The 17,240-nt window shown below is 36.4% G+C and overlaps 2 protein-coding genes across 2 annotated transcripts; both read left to right on the top strand.

Annotated features, from left to right (window-relative positions):
- The first annotated feature begins 972 nt into the window (after positions 1-972).
- LOC120767080 lies at positions 973-1,599 on the top strand. Its single transcript, XM_040092945.1, has 2 exons — positions 973-1,252; positions 1,317-1,599. Exons 1-2 carry the CDS (start codon positions 973-975, stop codon positions 1,565-1,567), a joined length of 531 nt encoding a protein of 176 aa, XP_039948879.1. The 3' UTR covers positions 1,568-1,599.
- A 1,851-nt stretch (positions 1,600-3,450) lies between these two features.
- On the top strand, positions 3,451-17,115 carry LOC120766884 (beta-mannosidase-like). The gene is made up of 13 exons (XM_040092628.1): positions 3,451-3,713; positions 10,252-10,395; positions 10,463-10,817; positions 10,878-11,033; positions 11,203-11,293; positions 11,365-11,542; positions 11,600-11,710; positions 11,922-12,096; positions 12,159-12,475; positions 12,553-12,971; positions 13,932-14,135; positions 14,202-14,384; positions 16,501-17,115. The coding sequence occupies exons 1-13, from the start codon at positions 3,572-3,574 to the stop codon at positions 16,840-16,842; spliced, it is 2,817 nt and encodes a 938-aa protein (XP_039948562.1). The 5' UTR covers positions 3,451-3,571; the 3' UTR covers positions 16,843-17,115.
- Positions 17,116-17,240: the final 125 nt, after the last annotated feature.

The raw sequence follows: 17,240 nt of genomic DNA, 5'->3' as shown, positions 1-17,240 counted from the left end.
CTAAATAATTTTTTGAAAATACCAAATTAGAAAAACCGTATTGAAGAATATAATTTTGTTAATTTCTTTATTTCTTTCAACAAAGTTAAAAATTAAGATAATCCCTTAGCTCAGTTCCTCAATTTTCCAGTCAAAGATTCAGATGCTTTGGTTTAGTATATATTCAAATTACGGACTCTAACTTTGGACAATGGCTAATCGCTAAGCGATAAACGATAATGGTATTTTAACCACTGTTTATTATTATTATTATTATTAGCTAAGATTTCCAAAGAAATATTATGTAATTTTAGAACTAACAGAGAGGCTTAATTTATTTTTACTGCAGAAAATAATTTTTTGTTTCCATTTTTATATACATATGTACTTATAAAAACTTAGTACCCCTTTACTCGCACATTAAAATAAGCAGGTAAAGCATATATCAAAGTATTTAAGGAAATAACAATAAACTTGACCATAATTGCACAAAGAAGTAAAGAAGCACTGCTCGTATATGGCTAATCGATCGTAATAAAACATTTTCCGGTGCAATGACACTTGCGCTGCGTGATCTAGGCCCAACAGCGCCATTCTCAGCGTAACTTCCACTTCTAGCGCAACTCGTAAGTAAATGGGCGAATTCCAAAACACAACGGTGCTTTCACGATAAGTTAAATGTTAACTGCTGTTACATACTGTGTCGTAATTTAAAATACATAATGTTGCATAAACAAGTAGGCAAGTGGGCGAGCGAATGCAAGCGCCATACTGGCACACACACTTATTGCCACATATAGGAAAAGAACTCTTTTCGAGCAACTATTGGCACACTTAGAAGCCATGGCGCGCACCTCTCCATAGGTGCATATGATTGTGTGTCAGTAGTGGTGAGGAAATTCTGATATAAAAGTAAAAGAAGAGACCTCAAAGACAACAGTTGACATTGGTCGCCGCGTTGACGTGAACCGAAGATTAATTCTAACGAGAAAAATGCTTGTCTATACAAAATTTTTGTTGTGCGTTCTAATGGCTGGTGTGGCCACGGCTGCGGATACCTCAAAGCCAACAACCACCAAACCCATTTCCATTACAACGGAAGTCATTGAATCATCCAAGGATCCTGTAGCGACGGCCACGCCTCCGGCCGATGGCACCACCGAGCAACGCGAAGCGCATTTCGAGATGATCGCACAACGTATGGACATCAGCAGCACTTTGGATGATAACAACGAGTATCATTACCTCTGCACAGTGGGCAAAAAGCGCACCCGTAAGTGCAAGAAAATTAAGATTATTAAAAGTATAGTATTAAATTAGAATTTGCGTTCTTGCAGAGAACGTTATGTGCTTCGCCGAGGACAACACGCGCTGGGAGACACCGCACGATGTGAACTTGAAACTGCGTTGCCCCAAATCGGGCACAGGTTATGAGATCGCGTTCGCGCAAGTGGATGTCTGGATGACCTCTAATGATTTGGATTGTCGTGTAATTGAGGGCGGTGTGGGTTATGGATCTATTGGTCTGCAGCTGACCGCCTATAAAACAAATACGTTCCGTTATATTGCTGATGTCTTCTCGGTTTGACAATAGGAATCTTTGTTTATGTGGATGATATGATGAGGTATCAAATAAATGGTTTGAATTAAGCAATGATATGTTTGAATTTTCTAGAAAATTAGGAAATGTAGCTTGAAGACACCCATAGTAAGGAAGTACTGGAACAGCGACTAAAAGTGAAAACTTTCATAGAATCGGTCACGTTTATAATTAATTCATTATATTGTATCATATTTATAACCAAAAAAAGTGTTGAGCAATAGCGGGATCTTAGAGACACCCAATGATGTTATGAGAAAGCATTTAATGCGAAGAAATACGTATCCCCCATAAATCTTGGTACAAAGTACCTAGTGCAAAATTTTGTACTAAGCTAAGAGTAAGCAAGACTGTACGATACGGACTTCGATCTGAAAATTGCTATAGACTAAACGCCCACCGAACACCGCTTACCCTTTGGTACGAGCATGCCGAAGCAGCCTTCCGTTAAATGACTTCGAAGGTAGAGTTTACCCTCAAAAATGGTCTAAATATTCGACAACAATAACCGAGCGTAGCACAATAATTATTATCTACTTATATTTCGGCTCTCCATCAAACCGACCTTTTGTTTTATTATTCCGATTTGGCCTCTAAGTTTTCTAAAATCGATACCCAAATCCTTCTTCAGAACAAGTAGAAAAAGGGAATGGAGTTGATTACCATTCCAATTATAAAGGGTGATCCATTTCGAGGTTTCCTAGTTAAAAAACAAACACAGATACTTCAAACCTAAGGGGCAATGTTTGTTATCCTTCGAAAGTACATTCTTTGGAAATTTGTTTTGAGTATTATCTCTTTTAAACGTTGGACGCGGCTACGTCTCAGATGGACCATCCGTTAAGTTCTATTTTCAATGACTTGTTCGAGCATCTCGACATGTGGCTGGCGAATGATACGCGTGCTGTTTTGCTCCAAGGATTGGTGACCAATCTACCGACCCAAAAGTAGCGAATGTTTTTAATTAAGCTCAACGATTTGTTTTTCAGGCGTAATTCTTTCCATGATGAAATGCCAAACCATATTGAACAAACATAACATGACAGCTTGACACGACTCACGGGTGTCTGCTAAAAAAGGCTATTCAAAAAATTCGCTTGGATAAACTGTTATAAGGCTCTATAGGGACTTTCTTGTTAAACTTTGAGCTACTACGAATTATGAAGTTCAAAGCTTAAAATTTTCTTCTTAATTACTTAAGTCGGGCGACTCTTTACAAGCTATCGAACCAAAAAAGTGGAAAGCAGTAAAAAGTTGACCACACTTGCCTTTGAGGTCATAAGGTTATGTTCAACATTCGATAGAAAAAGTGCCAAAGAGGTATGGAGATCGTATTTCAGCATAAACTGGAGCGTCCGTGTTATATTAGTCTCTTCGATCTCTGCGATATGAGTTTTGAAGTAAGAGAGATAAGATAGATATGACCTATAAAAAACTATTCGCTGCACAGATTAAAAAAACAAGTTAACAGTATTTTTAACATCCCCATCGAAACGAACGAAGTTTAAGTTAATTAAAACGGTTCATGGTACAGACTCTGCATAAATTTAGTAAACATTTTGTTTTCATTTTTTTTAAAAGTGAAAAGCCTTCAATACAAAAATTTATTAAGAAACCCGCTCAGGTTTCCACACTCTCAAATGGTAAATACGAGTACTTTATATTAATCTTAAATTAGGCATTCGATCACTTCGATTGCGATATGTCAATTAAGTTGATATAAAATACAAACAATAACAATTATGGGTTCCTAAATACATACAAATGTACGAGTATATACACATACCACTCGTAGGCACCTGAGGCCCATACTTTTGCACTCCGTAATCAGTCTATTAGTTGATATCGGGACTGCGTGCCGACAAGTCGATTGATTTCCAATTAGAAATTGTTCAAACGCGTGATAAAAAATCATTTTTTTCCGTTATTTGCTTGTCTTTTTTGTATTTTTTGCACTAATTGTTGCCGAAATGCGTTATCTGTAGAAAAATAATGAAAATGTTTGCTGCTTTTAGTGTAATTTTATATGCAATAACCGCTTTATTTAGTCTGACAAATATTTTTCTGGCGTGTGGCGACAAAGTCAGTGTGGTGGAGTTGACCACTTTGTGGACGTTGAGCAATCAAAATGGCTGTAAGTGAAAGGTTTCAAGAGAAATTAAAAAAAGTGCTCGTGTCTTGTAAATATTCTATGCATACCGAGAATGCTCTATTAAACGGACGTTCTTTGAAGCGAACAACTCTGTCAACCGAACAAAAAGGCTGGCGTACAGTGTGAGATTTCACTGTTTAGTCGTCTTCAAAAAAATAAATTAAATACTAATTTGGTTGTCGTAAGCGCCAAATCTTTATAACCTCAAAGTGCTCATATAAATCTCAGCCAGTGTAACTTATCGAATCAATTTGATTTTTGTGCGATGATTTCATATGCAAAATCACTTTTCCGATTTAATTTCACACCCTCTGTGATAACGGCTTTATTTACTTTTTCGGCAAACCTTTGTAATATGTATGTATACAAATATGTATGTATATATATTCTATGCATATATATATACATATATACATATATATATTTGAAAATAAAGAGTGCGTTTCTACCTTTCCCCAAAAACGTAGTGATCCAGTGTAGCAATCAAAAAATATCTAACAATTTAGAGTACTCAATATAATTTTGGTGTTGAATCAATGCAATATATATGTATGTATGTATAATGCACAATGGAGATTCTTCGAAAACCGGTAACAATTTTCAGTTAGCCAAAGTGATATTAATAGATAACACGAAAAATCAATTAATGACTTACTGGGTTATAACCACTTATCGTCACAACAAATGAAGTCCTTAGGGGAAGATAAAACACTGGTCCTTCTTCCAAGAGACGGCGTAACGAAGAGCGTAAACTTCACAAAGAAATTTAAAATTACTCTCGGCAGTAAGGTGGAGTGGAGTGATTCTACGCTCAACCTTCTAATCAAGCGGCTAAGCGCTCTTAGCTTATGAAGTCAAATCGCTGTTAGTGGAGGAGTGTATAGAAAGGCTAAACTGGCGGGTAGCCGGCAATAAGCTGGCCTACGAACTAGAACTAGACCGTTCTACAGAACCATGCATATCGCTGGAGCTTCTCCACACTTTAAGGTAGTTGCTAAACACGGAACAGAGAGTGAGGAGAGAATGACAGTGGCAACAGACAATAGGAATGCTCCACGACAAATTACTATTGGGAGTTTACAACCTAACATGGGTTCTAGATATGATAAATCTCCCCCAAGACAAACTCCGTCTCCTTGTCGCGCTCTATACTGGGCACTGCAGGTTCAAAAAACACTTATCCAACATTATCATAGTGCAAACTGCCGGTTTTGCGGCATGGAATCGGAAACTTCTAGATTACCCAGCAAATTGTAGAAGCAGACTCAAGACCGACTACATGGACAGAGATCACATCACCTCCAAGCTACTGGAATTGTTTAGAGCGCTGGACCTCAGTGATCATATGTGATATAGGAGAGGGCACAATAGACCATATATCATATTGCAAAACCTCAATTATTTTCTATCTATCTATTTTCTATACAGTTGCAAGTAAAAACCAATAATTATTTCAATAGATAAAAGAGATAATGATCGAAAGACTAGTCAAAACTTTGATTTTGACAAAATGCCGACTCCCTTAAAAAAAATTCGTTCTTTGTGAAAAAAAAACTTATATCTTTGAGTGAATTGAATTTATTCTCAAAAAAGCTTATTCCTTTCAACAATAACCGACAAATGTTTCAAAGAAGATTATGTAAAAATTTCAAGTCGTTCGGTCCAATCGTTTCGGAAAAAGTTTCTTACAGACTCTGAGAATAATGTTTCGAGAAAAAGTGTTTCAAATTTTGAAAGTCGAGGAGAACCTAATTGAAAAGGTTCTTAATATACGCTCATAAAATCGAAACTAGTATTTTGCGGATCAACTTCAAAAATTAAAAAAATAAGTGCTATAAGCTCTAACAAGTATTAAGTATAAACCAATTACTTTAAAAGTAATCATCAATAATATTGACAATTAAAAATATACTATATATAATCAGCATTGGATTTGAGTATGAGATATCTACGTCATATCCTTCCGTTTATGATAAATCATCGGTGTTATCAGTTTTTTTTTTGTTTTTATATACAGACATACCGTATATTTGTTAAGCAGCATGATCATTAACATTAATCAGTATCGTGTCAAAGTGTAGAAAGTGGCTGGAACATTCAAGTGTGACGCTGATAAGATAAGGAAAATTTTGTTTGTTTGTAGTATGTCAACTCTGTGCTTAATTGAGTGGCTTTCGAACACTAATAATCGTGCCATGGGAGTTTCGATAAGGCGGCTTGTTTACAGCGAACATTTTTATACGATTTATTAGGGAATCACGGTAAATAAAGCTTTGCTAATTTAATGCCGGCGAAGGGAGCTTACGCCGTTTTTCGATATTTTGGGCAAAACGCTTATCCCCCCTGTGGCCATCTATATGTCGACTGGTGCATTAGAATCTGCTATCTTTATCGATTGTGAGTGAGAATTTCATGACATTTCATAGATTGGTAGTGAAGTTATTGTGTTTTAAGTATCAGTATGTTTGTGTTACGGTGCGACCTCGTCCTTTTTGGAAAAATGCATTTGCTCATGAAAGGAAAGCGTTATGCAGACGTAAAGGCCATTCAAAAGGCTTGCACCGGCATACTGGCGGCCATTCCGGCCATCGAGCTAAAACACTCGTTCGACATGCTTTTGGACCGTGCAAGAGCTGTATTGAAGCAGAAGAAGACTATTTTGAATAAAATAAAATGATTTTGCCAAAAAAAAACCATTTGTTTTGTTTTTTTTAAGTCCTGTTTACTTTGGAACGCACCTTGTATGCCAATTTCGTAATCCAGATCCAATGGATGATGGAGATCTACACATTTTAAGACGGATTCAAATTACTAATATCTTAAGAAAAAGTTTTTAGCAGAAAGAGCAGTGGAAATAGTCAAGGGACAAGTCCCCTGCCTGAGTCATATCGTAGATGGCACTAGTAGAATTAAATATATAAATTCAATTAAAGATGATTTTTAGTAAGCCTAACCTCCAATAATTCATTATTTTGTGAATTATACCAACCGACGAACACATCACAAAAGTCCAGAAAATAATTTTGAAAAGCTATCTTCTGTAAATGATATACTTACCATTTATGAATATTTTGGTAGAAGAAAACTCTGTGTAAAGTGGGAGTTCGCGCGGGCTTATTTTTGACTAAAAACAACGACGAGTTGATGATTCGGAGCAGTGTTTGGAGATGTTCAAGCATAATAAACCCGAGTTTTTGCATCAGTGTGGGACAAAAGATGAAACACGGCTCCACCATTTCACTCCGAAGTCCAATGTATAGTTATCCGAGTGGACTGCACACGATTAACCCGCTCGGAAAAGGCAACAGTCGTCTGGCAAGGTTACGACGCATAGAATAAGCTTTATTGACTACCTTGAAAAAGAATGATCATCAAAAACGAATATCACATCGCGTCATTGGACCGTTTAAAGGACGAAATCGCCGAAAAACGACCGTATTTGAAGACAAAGAAAGTGCTGTTTCACCAATCTAATGCACCGTGTGACAACTCAGAGAAAACGATATTAAAAGTCCATTAACTGGACTTCCACATCCACCGTATTCTCCAAAATGCTCGCTAAGAACAATGAAGGAGTGATCGGCGAAACTGAGACCTATTTTGGAACAAAGAACACATTTTACTGCAAAAATTGTATCGAAAAGTTGAAGGATCATTACAATTAGAATATCATCCTTGAAGAGAACTATGTTGAATAAAACAATGATTTAACGACAGATTGTACGAAAATAATTATTATAGTAAAATCATGCATGAAAAGTATTAGGGGAGTACGTATTTGTTTGTCATAAAGATATATTCTGATGCATTAAGGCCAGGTTCCTCCAAACAATTATCGATATGAACCAAACGGCATTCTACTCTTTAGATGTCTGGCTATGGCCTCAAGCAGAACCAGAAATATTCATTATTATTTAAAAAAGTTATAAACCATTAAAAGTGAAAAAAAAGGCTAAAAAAATTCATCGCCATTTTGAAAAAAAAAAATATAAAAAAAAATTCAAGTAATTTAATATATGTACTTTCATATGTAAAAAAAAATTGATTACTAAACATGTTTTGTAATAAAAATAAAATCTATTGAAAAAAATTACGTTTTTTAGAGGAACCTGGCCTTAAGCAAATACCGATTGCTTTATTATTCGTCAATATTCTCTGATATATTTGTTTCTTTATACAAATATGTATGTATCATTAGCATTCAGTGAAAGTTTAGGTACTTCTTCAAGAGTCAAATCGAATGAAGTGATTAAACACTGAAAAGACGTTGCTTTTATATTTCAGGATTAGAGAAAAAACCTATTTTAATCATCGAAAATCGCTTAATTGTTTTTCAAAATATTCTCCATTAAGATCTATTTACTTTTGCACATTTGCCACTCAGATTGAGAATCTCCAAAGCATGCAATTGCCTCTTTTTTCGTACACAAATAAAAAGAAATCATTCAGTGCCAAGTCAAGACTTATCAAAAGTTGTGTTTGCTGAAGAACTCCCGGAATTTGCAAGTTGCAAGACTGGCTAAAAACTATTTGGAAAACAGTGGCTGTGAAGTTTCACCTCACCCGTTTTATAGCCCAGACTTTGCCCTTTCTGACTACCATTTACTCCGGTCGTTGCATATTCTCGTGAAATATGGCCGCCCTCAATAAGACAGAGTATCAAAACATGGCTTCAATCAATCTTGGTCGCTAAACCGGCGCTATTGATTTGAAATGGAATTCACAAATTGCAAAAAGAAGGGCAATACTTTGAACACGTTTTCCTAAAATAAACGTCCTAATAAAAAAGAGAACGAAATATACTATTCTTTCTCACATTTATACCTTCCAGAGTTTGAGATAGAAGCCTCTACGCAATGGTGATTAATTTCTTGTTTTTATAGTTTGATATTTGGATTGCTATAATTTCATACATTTTAGCACATTAATACTTATTAGATTTCTTCTGAAATGCATTTACTTAAAAAATGCACATGTGGGAAGTTTCCAGAATCTCTTTAACTGTCTGAAAATTTTAGGCCACTCAAATAGTTAGTTATTCGATAGTTCTTAAAGTTTTTTATTGACACGAAAGCAATAATTTTTTTCAAAAATTTCAAAAGCTGAATCTTCAACCTAAGAATAATACGTCGTCCACCTTTTTGGTCACTTTGTATATTTTTGTATACCTCCGATTTTCTTTGGAGATATCTGAAGACACAAATGTTCAAAACGAACTCGAAAAATACTTTTGGTACCAACAAACCTCTTAAAATACGCTATTTCTTTCGTATCTTAAACGCTAAAACGTTTACACGTTTAATAACACTTATCTTGTGATTGACAAGTATTTCATTAATTAAGTATTTGATAAATAAAAAACAAAACAAAAACACTTAAGTGAATGTCATATCAAAGATAATACTTTAGTAATATTGAACCAAAATTTAAGAATCAAGCACCTTCTAATAGAATTCGGTATAACAAACGAGCTTCTGAAGCGAAATTTCTTTAAGGGGTTCCATTGGACTACGGGTTTCAAAAAATTGAAATTTTTATTGTCTTATTAAATTCTACAATACTCTAAAATATTGTCCAAAATTTTCAAGTTAATCCGTGTAATAGTTTCGGAGATACAGCCTTGAAAACTTATGTGCTCGAGGCTAGCTAGGCTAAGTGCGCCGTCTTTAAATATTTTCTTGTAACTGTGTTTTTGCAGTAGTTGGCAAGATTGCTCGAGAACTACTCAACCGATCTTCATGAAATTTTACACAAGTCCTTGAGATAAAATTTTTAAAGACTTGGACAATGGATTACTTTTCGATTACAACTGTTTGTAAACCAAAATTTCGCGAAATTTTCATTGACATTTTAATTTTTTTTTTTTTGTAAAAATGCCAAAAATCCAATTTTCAATTTTTATTCCTTCTAAGTTAAGGTTTTAACACGTTTTACTTTAGATAATCCTGTAAGGAGTTATTCTACCAACGGGGGGGCATCTTTTTTCCGAGAGGTCACCGGAAATGGCGTCGCAATGACCGAGTGTAAGATATTTTTTTTCCAAAAATTTTAGAAATCCTTTGCTAATAGTGTATGTTTGTAACAATAAAAAATTCTAAAAAAAATTTTGAAAAATGTTGTTTCTTACCTCGAAGAAACCCATGTATGTAACTCCTTAAACAGGCCATCCTAGGGAGTCTAATATCATTTGTATAAAATAGTGTTGTTGGCACCTGCTGAGATATGTTGAACGAAAAATTAATAAAAAAAAACGAAACATTAGACACAAAAATTGCTTAAGGGAGCTTAGAGTATTACAAAAGGGGTTTTCACCTGTTTAATTTCGTTACTCAAATAAACCATCCAAATGCGGAAAACATTCCAATACACACTTAAAACCAAACAAACTTAAAAAATGTTGCTTGAAGTCAGTTTTCAGAAATGTTGACGTCAGTTTCAAAAAACATACATATATCTTTATTAAAAGAAATAGCAGATATTATGAAAAAGCTTCAAAACTTATTATTCTCCTTACTCGCAGCAATAACAAAGTCGGGACTTAAAATACCCATAAGCGTTTACTCGGCGCTGAGCTCAGAATATGGCGATGTTTTGCAGTCGAAAAACGATGTAGATCTGCGTTGGATCGCTTACGATAATTGGACCTTTACTAAGCATTTTAACGGTAATATAAGCCTCTCAGTCCATGTACACCTAAATAAATAATAACCCGATTAACCGATTAACTTCAGTCGAAGAAGAAGACTTTGCAAATGTAAACGCGATCAATCTGACGATCTACGGCATTGACACAGTGTCGACCATACGACTAAATGGCGTACACATTGGCAAAACGGACAATATGTTCATGCGTTACAATTTCGATGTGCTGCGTCTGTTAAAGCAAGAAAATATATTGGAAATAGAAATCCAATCACCTATTTGGAGGACCAAAGCGCTGGCGAACGAACAAGCGCCATGGATTATAGTGCCACCAGAATGTCCACCGGACTCTTTTAGAGGCGAATGTCATCGGAATCTGTTGCGTAAGATGCAGATGAGTTTTGGCAGTGATGTGGGACCAGCAGTGCCCTCGATGGGTATATGGTAGGTCACCGGCATTGGATTTGCTCTTTGAAGTTTAAGGAAATAAGAAATTTTTTGTAGGAAAACTATAACTTTGGAGTATTATGAGGTCGCCATTTTGCGTGTAGTCGATATTGCCGTGGTGCCTAATACCACGCACTGGATCATGGATGTGCATACTTTCTTTGATACGAGTCTATCGTATGACTTCTTTGGAAATATTACTTTATTTGCACCGTAAGTAAAAACCTGTATAGCTCCAAGGCAAGCTCGAATTGAGAAGATAAATCTTCAATATTGTACCTTTCTTCGACCAAACGAAGTCACTGTTAAACCACCAATCCGATTTGACTTCTTTTCGAATCCTTAAACTAACGTCTAGCATAATTCTTGATTGACATTGCAGCGACCTATTAGATGAAAATCCACATGAGGTTGGTCTAAAAACTATAAGTTACCAATCGCCTAAAGTCTCCTTCGAAGTACCGGTGCCCAAGGTGAGTTTTGCAAGACCTTAACCTGAAATTAACTGCAAATAAACTCAAATGTTGTAAAACGGAACGTATAGGAATCGGTCAAACTATGGTGGCCTAATGGCTATGGCGAACCGAATCTCTACCCAATATTTGTGTCCGCGACATGCTGGGCTAAGACGGACAAGCCACTATTGATGGCAAAAACAATTTCAGAAAAATTAGTTTATATTGGCTTTAGAACTGTGGAATTAGTTGAGGATGCCGAAGAAGGTGTGTAGCCTTATAATAGTAATAAAAAATATATTTAAAACAACAACTGTGCTTCAGGACAGGGTCGCACATTCTACTTTAAGGTCAATAGTGTGCCAATTTTCATAAAGGGTGCGACATATCTACCCGCCGACATATTGCCCGAGAAGTATGATGACGCTGAAAATGGTGAGTCTAAAACTTATAGTTGATAGAGAGTACAATAGCAGATTGAGATTGGGCAGATTGCATGTATATTTTATGCGTTTTTTGTGACGTCAGTTTAGCGAGGCGCTACCGACAGCTTACTGACAGTAAGAGCGCCATAATCTTTGTTTTCTATCAATCATTTCTTGAAAAAAAATTATAAGTCATTAACGGAAATATTTTCTGAACAAAGTGGAATACATTTTGCGTTTGGCTCACCAGGCGAATATGAATATGATACGTGTCTGGGGCGGAGGTCTTTACGAGTCAAAAACCTTCTACGATACCGCTGACAAGTTGGGTTTGCTGGTTTGGCAAGATATGGCATTCACTAATGCCACGTATCCAGCTTCTACCCTCTTCCTCGAGTAAGTAAAAAATATAATTCCTCACAAAATTTAGAATTTCTTATAAAACTTTTTCCAAATAGTTCAATTCGTGTTGAAACATCGCAGAATGCCAAATTTCTCGCGTCACATCCATCCTTAATATTAATAGTGACAAACGATGAGATCGAATTGTTTCTGGTCACGCATAAAAATGATTTTGGCTCCGAGCTAGAATACGAACGCTTAGAAAATGAATACAAACAATTATTCATGGGCACGATTAAACCGGAGCTAAATGTCATTTCACGCAATTCCTTCGATCCGCGTCCTGGACCAATGATCTCAACACCATCGAAGGGTATTGAGGAGAACAAGAAAGATTTGCCACTCGATTTGCAGAGCATCAACTATGGCGATGGTTAGTTGTACATACATATATTTATAGAAAGTAGTTAAGTCAAAAATATGGTAATGCTTTCAAATTTTTCCAAACAGTGCACTTTTGGGAGGAAGATCTCGATGGTTGCGATCCAGATATATACCCACGCGCACGCTTTGTCAGCGAATATGGTTTTCAGAGTATGCCAGCAATAACATCGTGGAATCTGACAATGAAGACAAACGACAGCATCGCCGATTTGATCAAACATCGGCAGCACAACCCGCTTGGTATGACGCCGATGTTGCAGTTAATCGAACGCCATATACCATTTCGTGCATCCAGCTGGGAGCAAGACATCAACGACTTGGTCTACTTCAGCCAGCTTACGCAAGCTATGGCCGTTAAAACAGGCACGGACGTATTTCGCAGTCAGAGCGTAAATCGTCGTACGATGGGCGCCATATATTGGCATTTGAATGATGTATGGGTGGCCCCCACCTGGTCTAGCATTGACTACTACGGCAATTTTAAGGTACGTAAGCTTTTTTTTAGATTGATTTTTTTTGAAGACCGCGAATAGTTTAACGCCAATATTTTTAAAACTTTTGCTGGAATCTCCTTCTTCTTTATTGTCGGGTTTATAACAGCGCGCAAGTCGTTCTTTCTGTTTGCTGTTCGGTACCAATTGGAGATTCCAAGTACAAACAGGTCTTTCACCACCTCCCTCCAACGGAGTGGAGGACCTCCCTTTGCTTTCCTCTTCTGCTTCCCCCGGCGTATACTACGTTGAATACTCTCAGAACTGGAATGTCTTCATCCATTCGGACGGCATGACCTTGTCAATGCAGTCGTATATCTTGAACAGCTCATCGTTCCATCGAATGCGATATTCGTCGTTCCCAATGCGCAAAAGACCACAAAACTCCCGCAGAACCTTTCTCTCGAAAACTCGTAACGCCAACTCATCAGATGTTGTCATCGTCCATGCCTCAGTACCATATTGCAGGACAGGGATGGAGAGTGACTTGTAGAGTTTGGTCGTTGTTCGCCAAGAGAAGACTTTCTCACATTCGAGGCGGTTTTAATATTTTCATTGGGTGTGTTTTTTATGTGACAAACCCAGCGAATAACCCTGGGGAGTTGTGCGCCTTCCCACTTTAGCTCGCCTTCAAATGGATGTTTTTTAGCTACCCAGAGATATTTGGTCTAAGACCGGAAGTCTTGAGCTGATTGAGCCATATGTAAACGAATCGTTTCTGACCACTCCTAAGTGAATGCCGTTGAGAGAACTTTCCTCACTTTCGTGAACTTCTATACATGGCTCCATCCTCCAAGTAAACACTTAACTTAATGTTTTAAGATAACAATTAGATTTATTTCAAAAATTCCCGAACGACTAGTTGGTCCCAATTGAGTAGTTCTTCCTCAAATCTAACATTTTCCAATTTATGTGTTATGAAATAAATTCCTAAAATTTTCACTTTTGTTTCAGCTTCTTTACTATTGGTCCAAGGAATTCTTCGCTCCACTTTATATAGTCGCTTTGAATGATACCAACAATAAGCGCATCAATATAACGTTGATCAGAGAAGAGTACACGGAATATTCTGATGCGCGCAAATATGTTGAAACGATAAATTTCTACTATTGGGATAAATTGATTAGCAGAAAATCGATTACTCGTGATGAAGTTTTGGTGAGTTCAAGTACAAATCAAATGTCGTACAACCAATCGATCACTTTGACATCTCAAATGTTTTAGGAGACAAATTCGGCGCAAACGCGCTCAGTGCCGCTGGATGAAATCATATCTTCCCCATTTACTGTTAATAACTGCTTCTTAGAATTTACGCTGAGTAACACTAACGGAGAAGTACTGGCGTCAACATTTTTTTTACCCACGAATATGAAGAACATTGTGGGCATAACTGATCCGAAAATAACGGTAAGTACTTTTATATACAAGTATAATATGTTGTAACCATATTGGACGAAGTTTTTAACTGAATTCATTACAACTTTAGGAAACATTTGAATCATTTCTCGAAAGCTTCGATATACAAAAAGTAACTTTCGAGAAACAGTTTTGATAAATAAAAAGTATTCATAGTTTAAAATGCTAAAATGGATTTTAAAATAATCAAACTATTCGTTAAATTGATTATTTATAATTCTGGAATTTAAAAGGTTTTCAAAAACATCCACGTTTAGAGTAATTATTTAAACTAAAACGACTTTCGAACTACTAAAGTAATGAGGAATCCAGAAAATATACATATAGTTTCCATAATATTCCCATTCTTTCCGAATATCTTAGAATGTTATACTATCAAATAAAAAAAATCATTTATACTCGTAGCTTTACACTTGCAAAAGGGTTGTGGGGCCCAAATGAGGACTACTCTTGTGTAACTCACTGGCTCTACCATACACAGCAGTTGTCAGGATGATGAAGGTACATTGATCTGGTGATCAATAAAAGATTTTTCCATACACGGCAAAGTGTATGGAAAGCATACAAAGAACAGTTAGAATGCATCCGTAGAACTCTTAGAAAAACGCCAAATTAGGCACTAAAACACATTTCTGTCCTCAGACCTGTTATACGAGTATAAGCAACTAACAGCGAAGTCAGTTCTTAGACTCAGGGAATCTTCTTTAACTGACATTCTAAAATACTTAGCAAGGCTTTTAGAATTAAACTTTAATTCGATATAGGGGATATTGCCTAAACTTCCACAGGAGAGTAAGATAGGGGTGAGGTGGACAAAGACACGAATCCAAACTGAATAAACCAGTGGTAGATGGTATATTTTCAGCAAAATAGATACCAGATTCGCCTTATGATTACAATACCACTGCAATTAAGAAAACCCTCCTTGTTTTGAGTAAGTAGTTGCTTGAAGCAATATATTTATATATACAGATAGCTTAGCGGCTTTGAAAACAGAAAAGTCTCTCAGTTTTTCATTGAAGATAGTGAAGCAATGTCTTGCTCTAATATCCTAATTCACGACAACAATATTTCTGACGACTGTGAAGAGGATGAACTAGCCAGAGCAATCACCACCGTACAATTAGATCCCCATAAAGAGGGACTATACCATACTTGCTTCTGGTTACTTGTAGATATTTAATCGGCAATCATGTTACAGATATAGTTGAGTATGGATGGAGTCAATTCCTAACTTGCTCAACAAGGGAACAATCGTGGCATCAATGGAATATGGAACACACATGCCGACTACTCATATTGCAATTCAAAAAGAATGACAGACATTAGAACTATATTTGCTTTAAATTTGCTAACCGGTCATTGCTTTATTGACAGACATCCCAGCAGGTATCATGCAATGATTATTGTAGAAGCTGACAAGGTGTAGAGGAAGAAGAAGAAGAGGCTGTAGAACATACATATACCTTTTTCAACTGACGTAATTCAGCAGATGCAAAGGGTGGTTTAGAGAGCACATAATAGTGTGAGACGTTTTTAGTCCCGGTAGTTTTTCAAAGGGTTTATAAAAGGCCTAGGTGCGTCGTCAGACATCGCGACTAACTACCTATCTATATCAGACATCAAGGGTAAAGAGTCATATCCAACTTGAAGAAGCTCACCGCGTAGCTTCCACCTAATATGAATGTGCGGTATATCATTCTGAATTTCACTTGAAGAGTAAGGATTATTGTGGAGGAGTTTCGATACCTTATGCGATAGCTGAGTCAATGAGAACCTTAGAAAACCAAATTACATAGAAAGAGGTGAATCAGACATTCAATATTCAACGGACAAACTAAGTCACTCATTTCATATCTGTATTTTTGTAGTTTGAATTTTTACAGCCACAGTTTTTGACCTTCATCTCTTTAGAACGCTCATTTTATTAAGCTTTTGGGGATCTCTAACTGAGCAATCAGCTAGTTTAGACTAGACTATAATAGCTTTACATTTTTTTCCTAGTTCCAAGGCACTTTATGATCACTAACTAAATGTTAAACGCTCTTTTTATTGCTCTCAAATTCCGCTCCCCTTCGCTATTTGACATATTTTTCAAATCTTTTAGGTCGAGATATCCTGGCGATATTGCAATGAGGACGCGCTGTCGCTAAAACGCCAAATCGCTTATAGTCTCTTGGTGCGTATCAATTCGCCAGCGCTGTACGTGTTCATACAAATCGTACATCCGCAAATCAAGAGATATAAACTCTCACATAACGGTTTCATACAAGCAGATCCGGTTAAAATCGTGCATTTGGAATATGAGCATGCGTCGGAATGTATGAGCATCTCGAATGAGAATATAAAAGTGCAAACCATGAACCAATATCTATTGGCAGACGCGGCGAAAAAGGCGCAAAATGCAACGAGCGCACGAAGACGGCGACGCCGAAAACTGGACTTGTGATAAGACGAATTTTCGATAACTGATGTTTAATATATAAGATCTGCATATACATACATACACATATCTAATATGTATGTTTAGTGATAAGTGTGTGTGCGTTTGTGTGTACGTGATGTGATATATAATATATATGATTTAACAAGTGTTTGAGATTTATTGACAGGTGTGTCTTAATATGACAAAATCTGTTTATATGAAATGTTATTATTGTTATTGTAAGCTATAAAAATTGTAAATATATTTGGTTAAGTGATAAAGCACACTGTCTGCAAATTGACGAAGCCTTCAATTCAATAATTTCAAGTGTTTTCTTAGCATCATTATCGTTTTGGGCGCCAGCGGCCAACAAAATTTGCACGTGACAACTGTTCTAAGCCTAAGTTACTTGAATTTTATCT

The sequence above is a fragment of the Bactrocera tryoni genome, chromosome 1, assembly GCF_016617805.1.
Source record: "Bactrocera tryoni isolate S06 chromosome 1, CSIRO_BtryS06_freeze2, whole genome shotgun sequence".
Classification (NCBI taxonomy): domain Eukaryota; kingdom Metazoa; phylum Arthropoda; class Insecta; order Diptera; family Tephritidae; genus Bactrocera; species Bactrocera tryoni.
The sequence above is the reverse complement of the archived record's forward strand: the minus strand, read 5'-3'. Positions and strand labels throughout refer to the sequence as shown.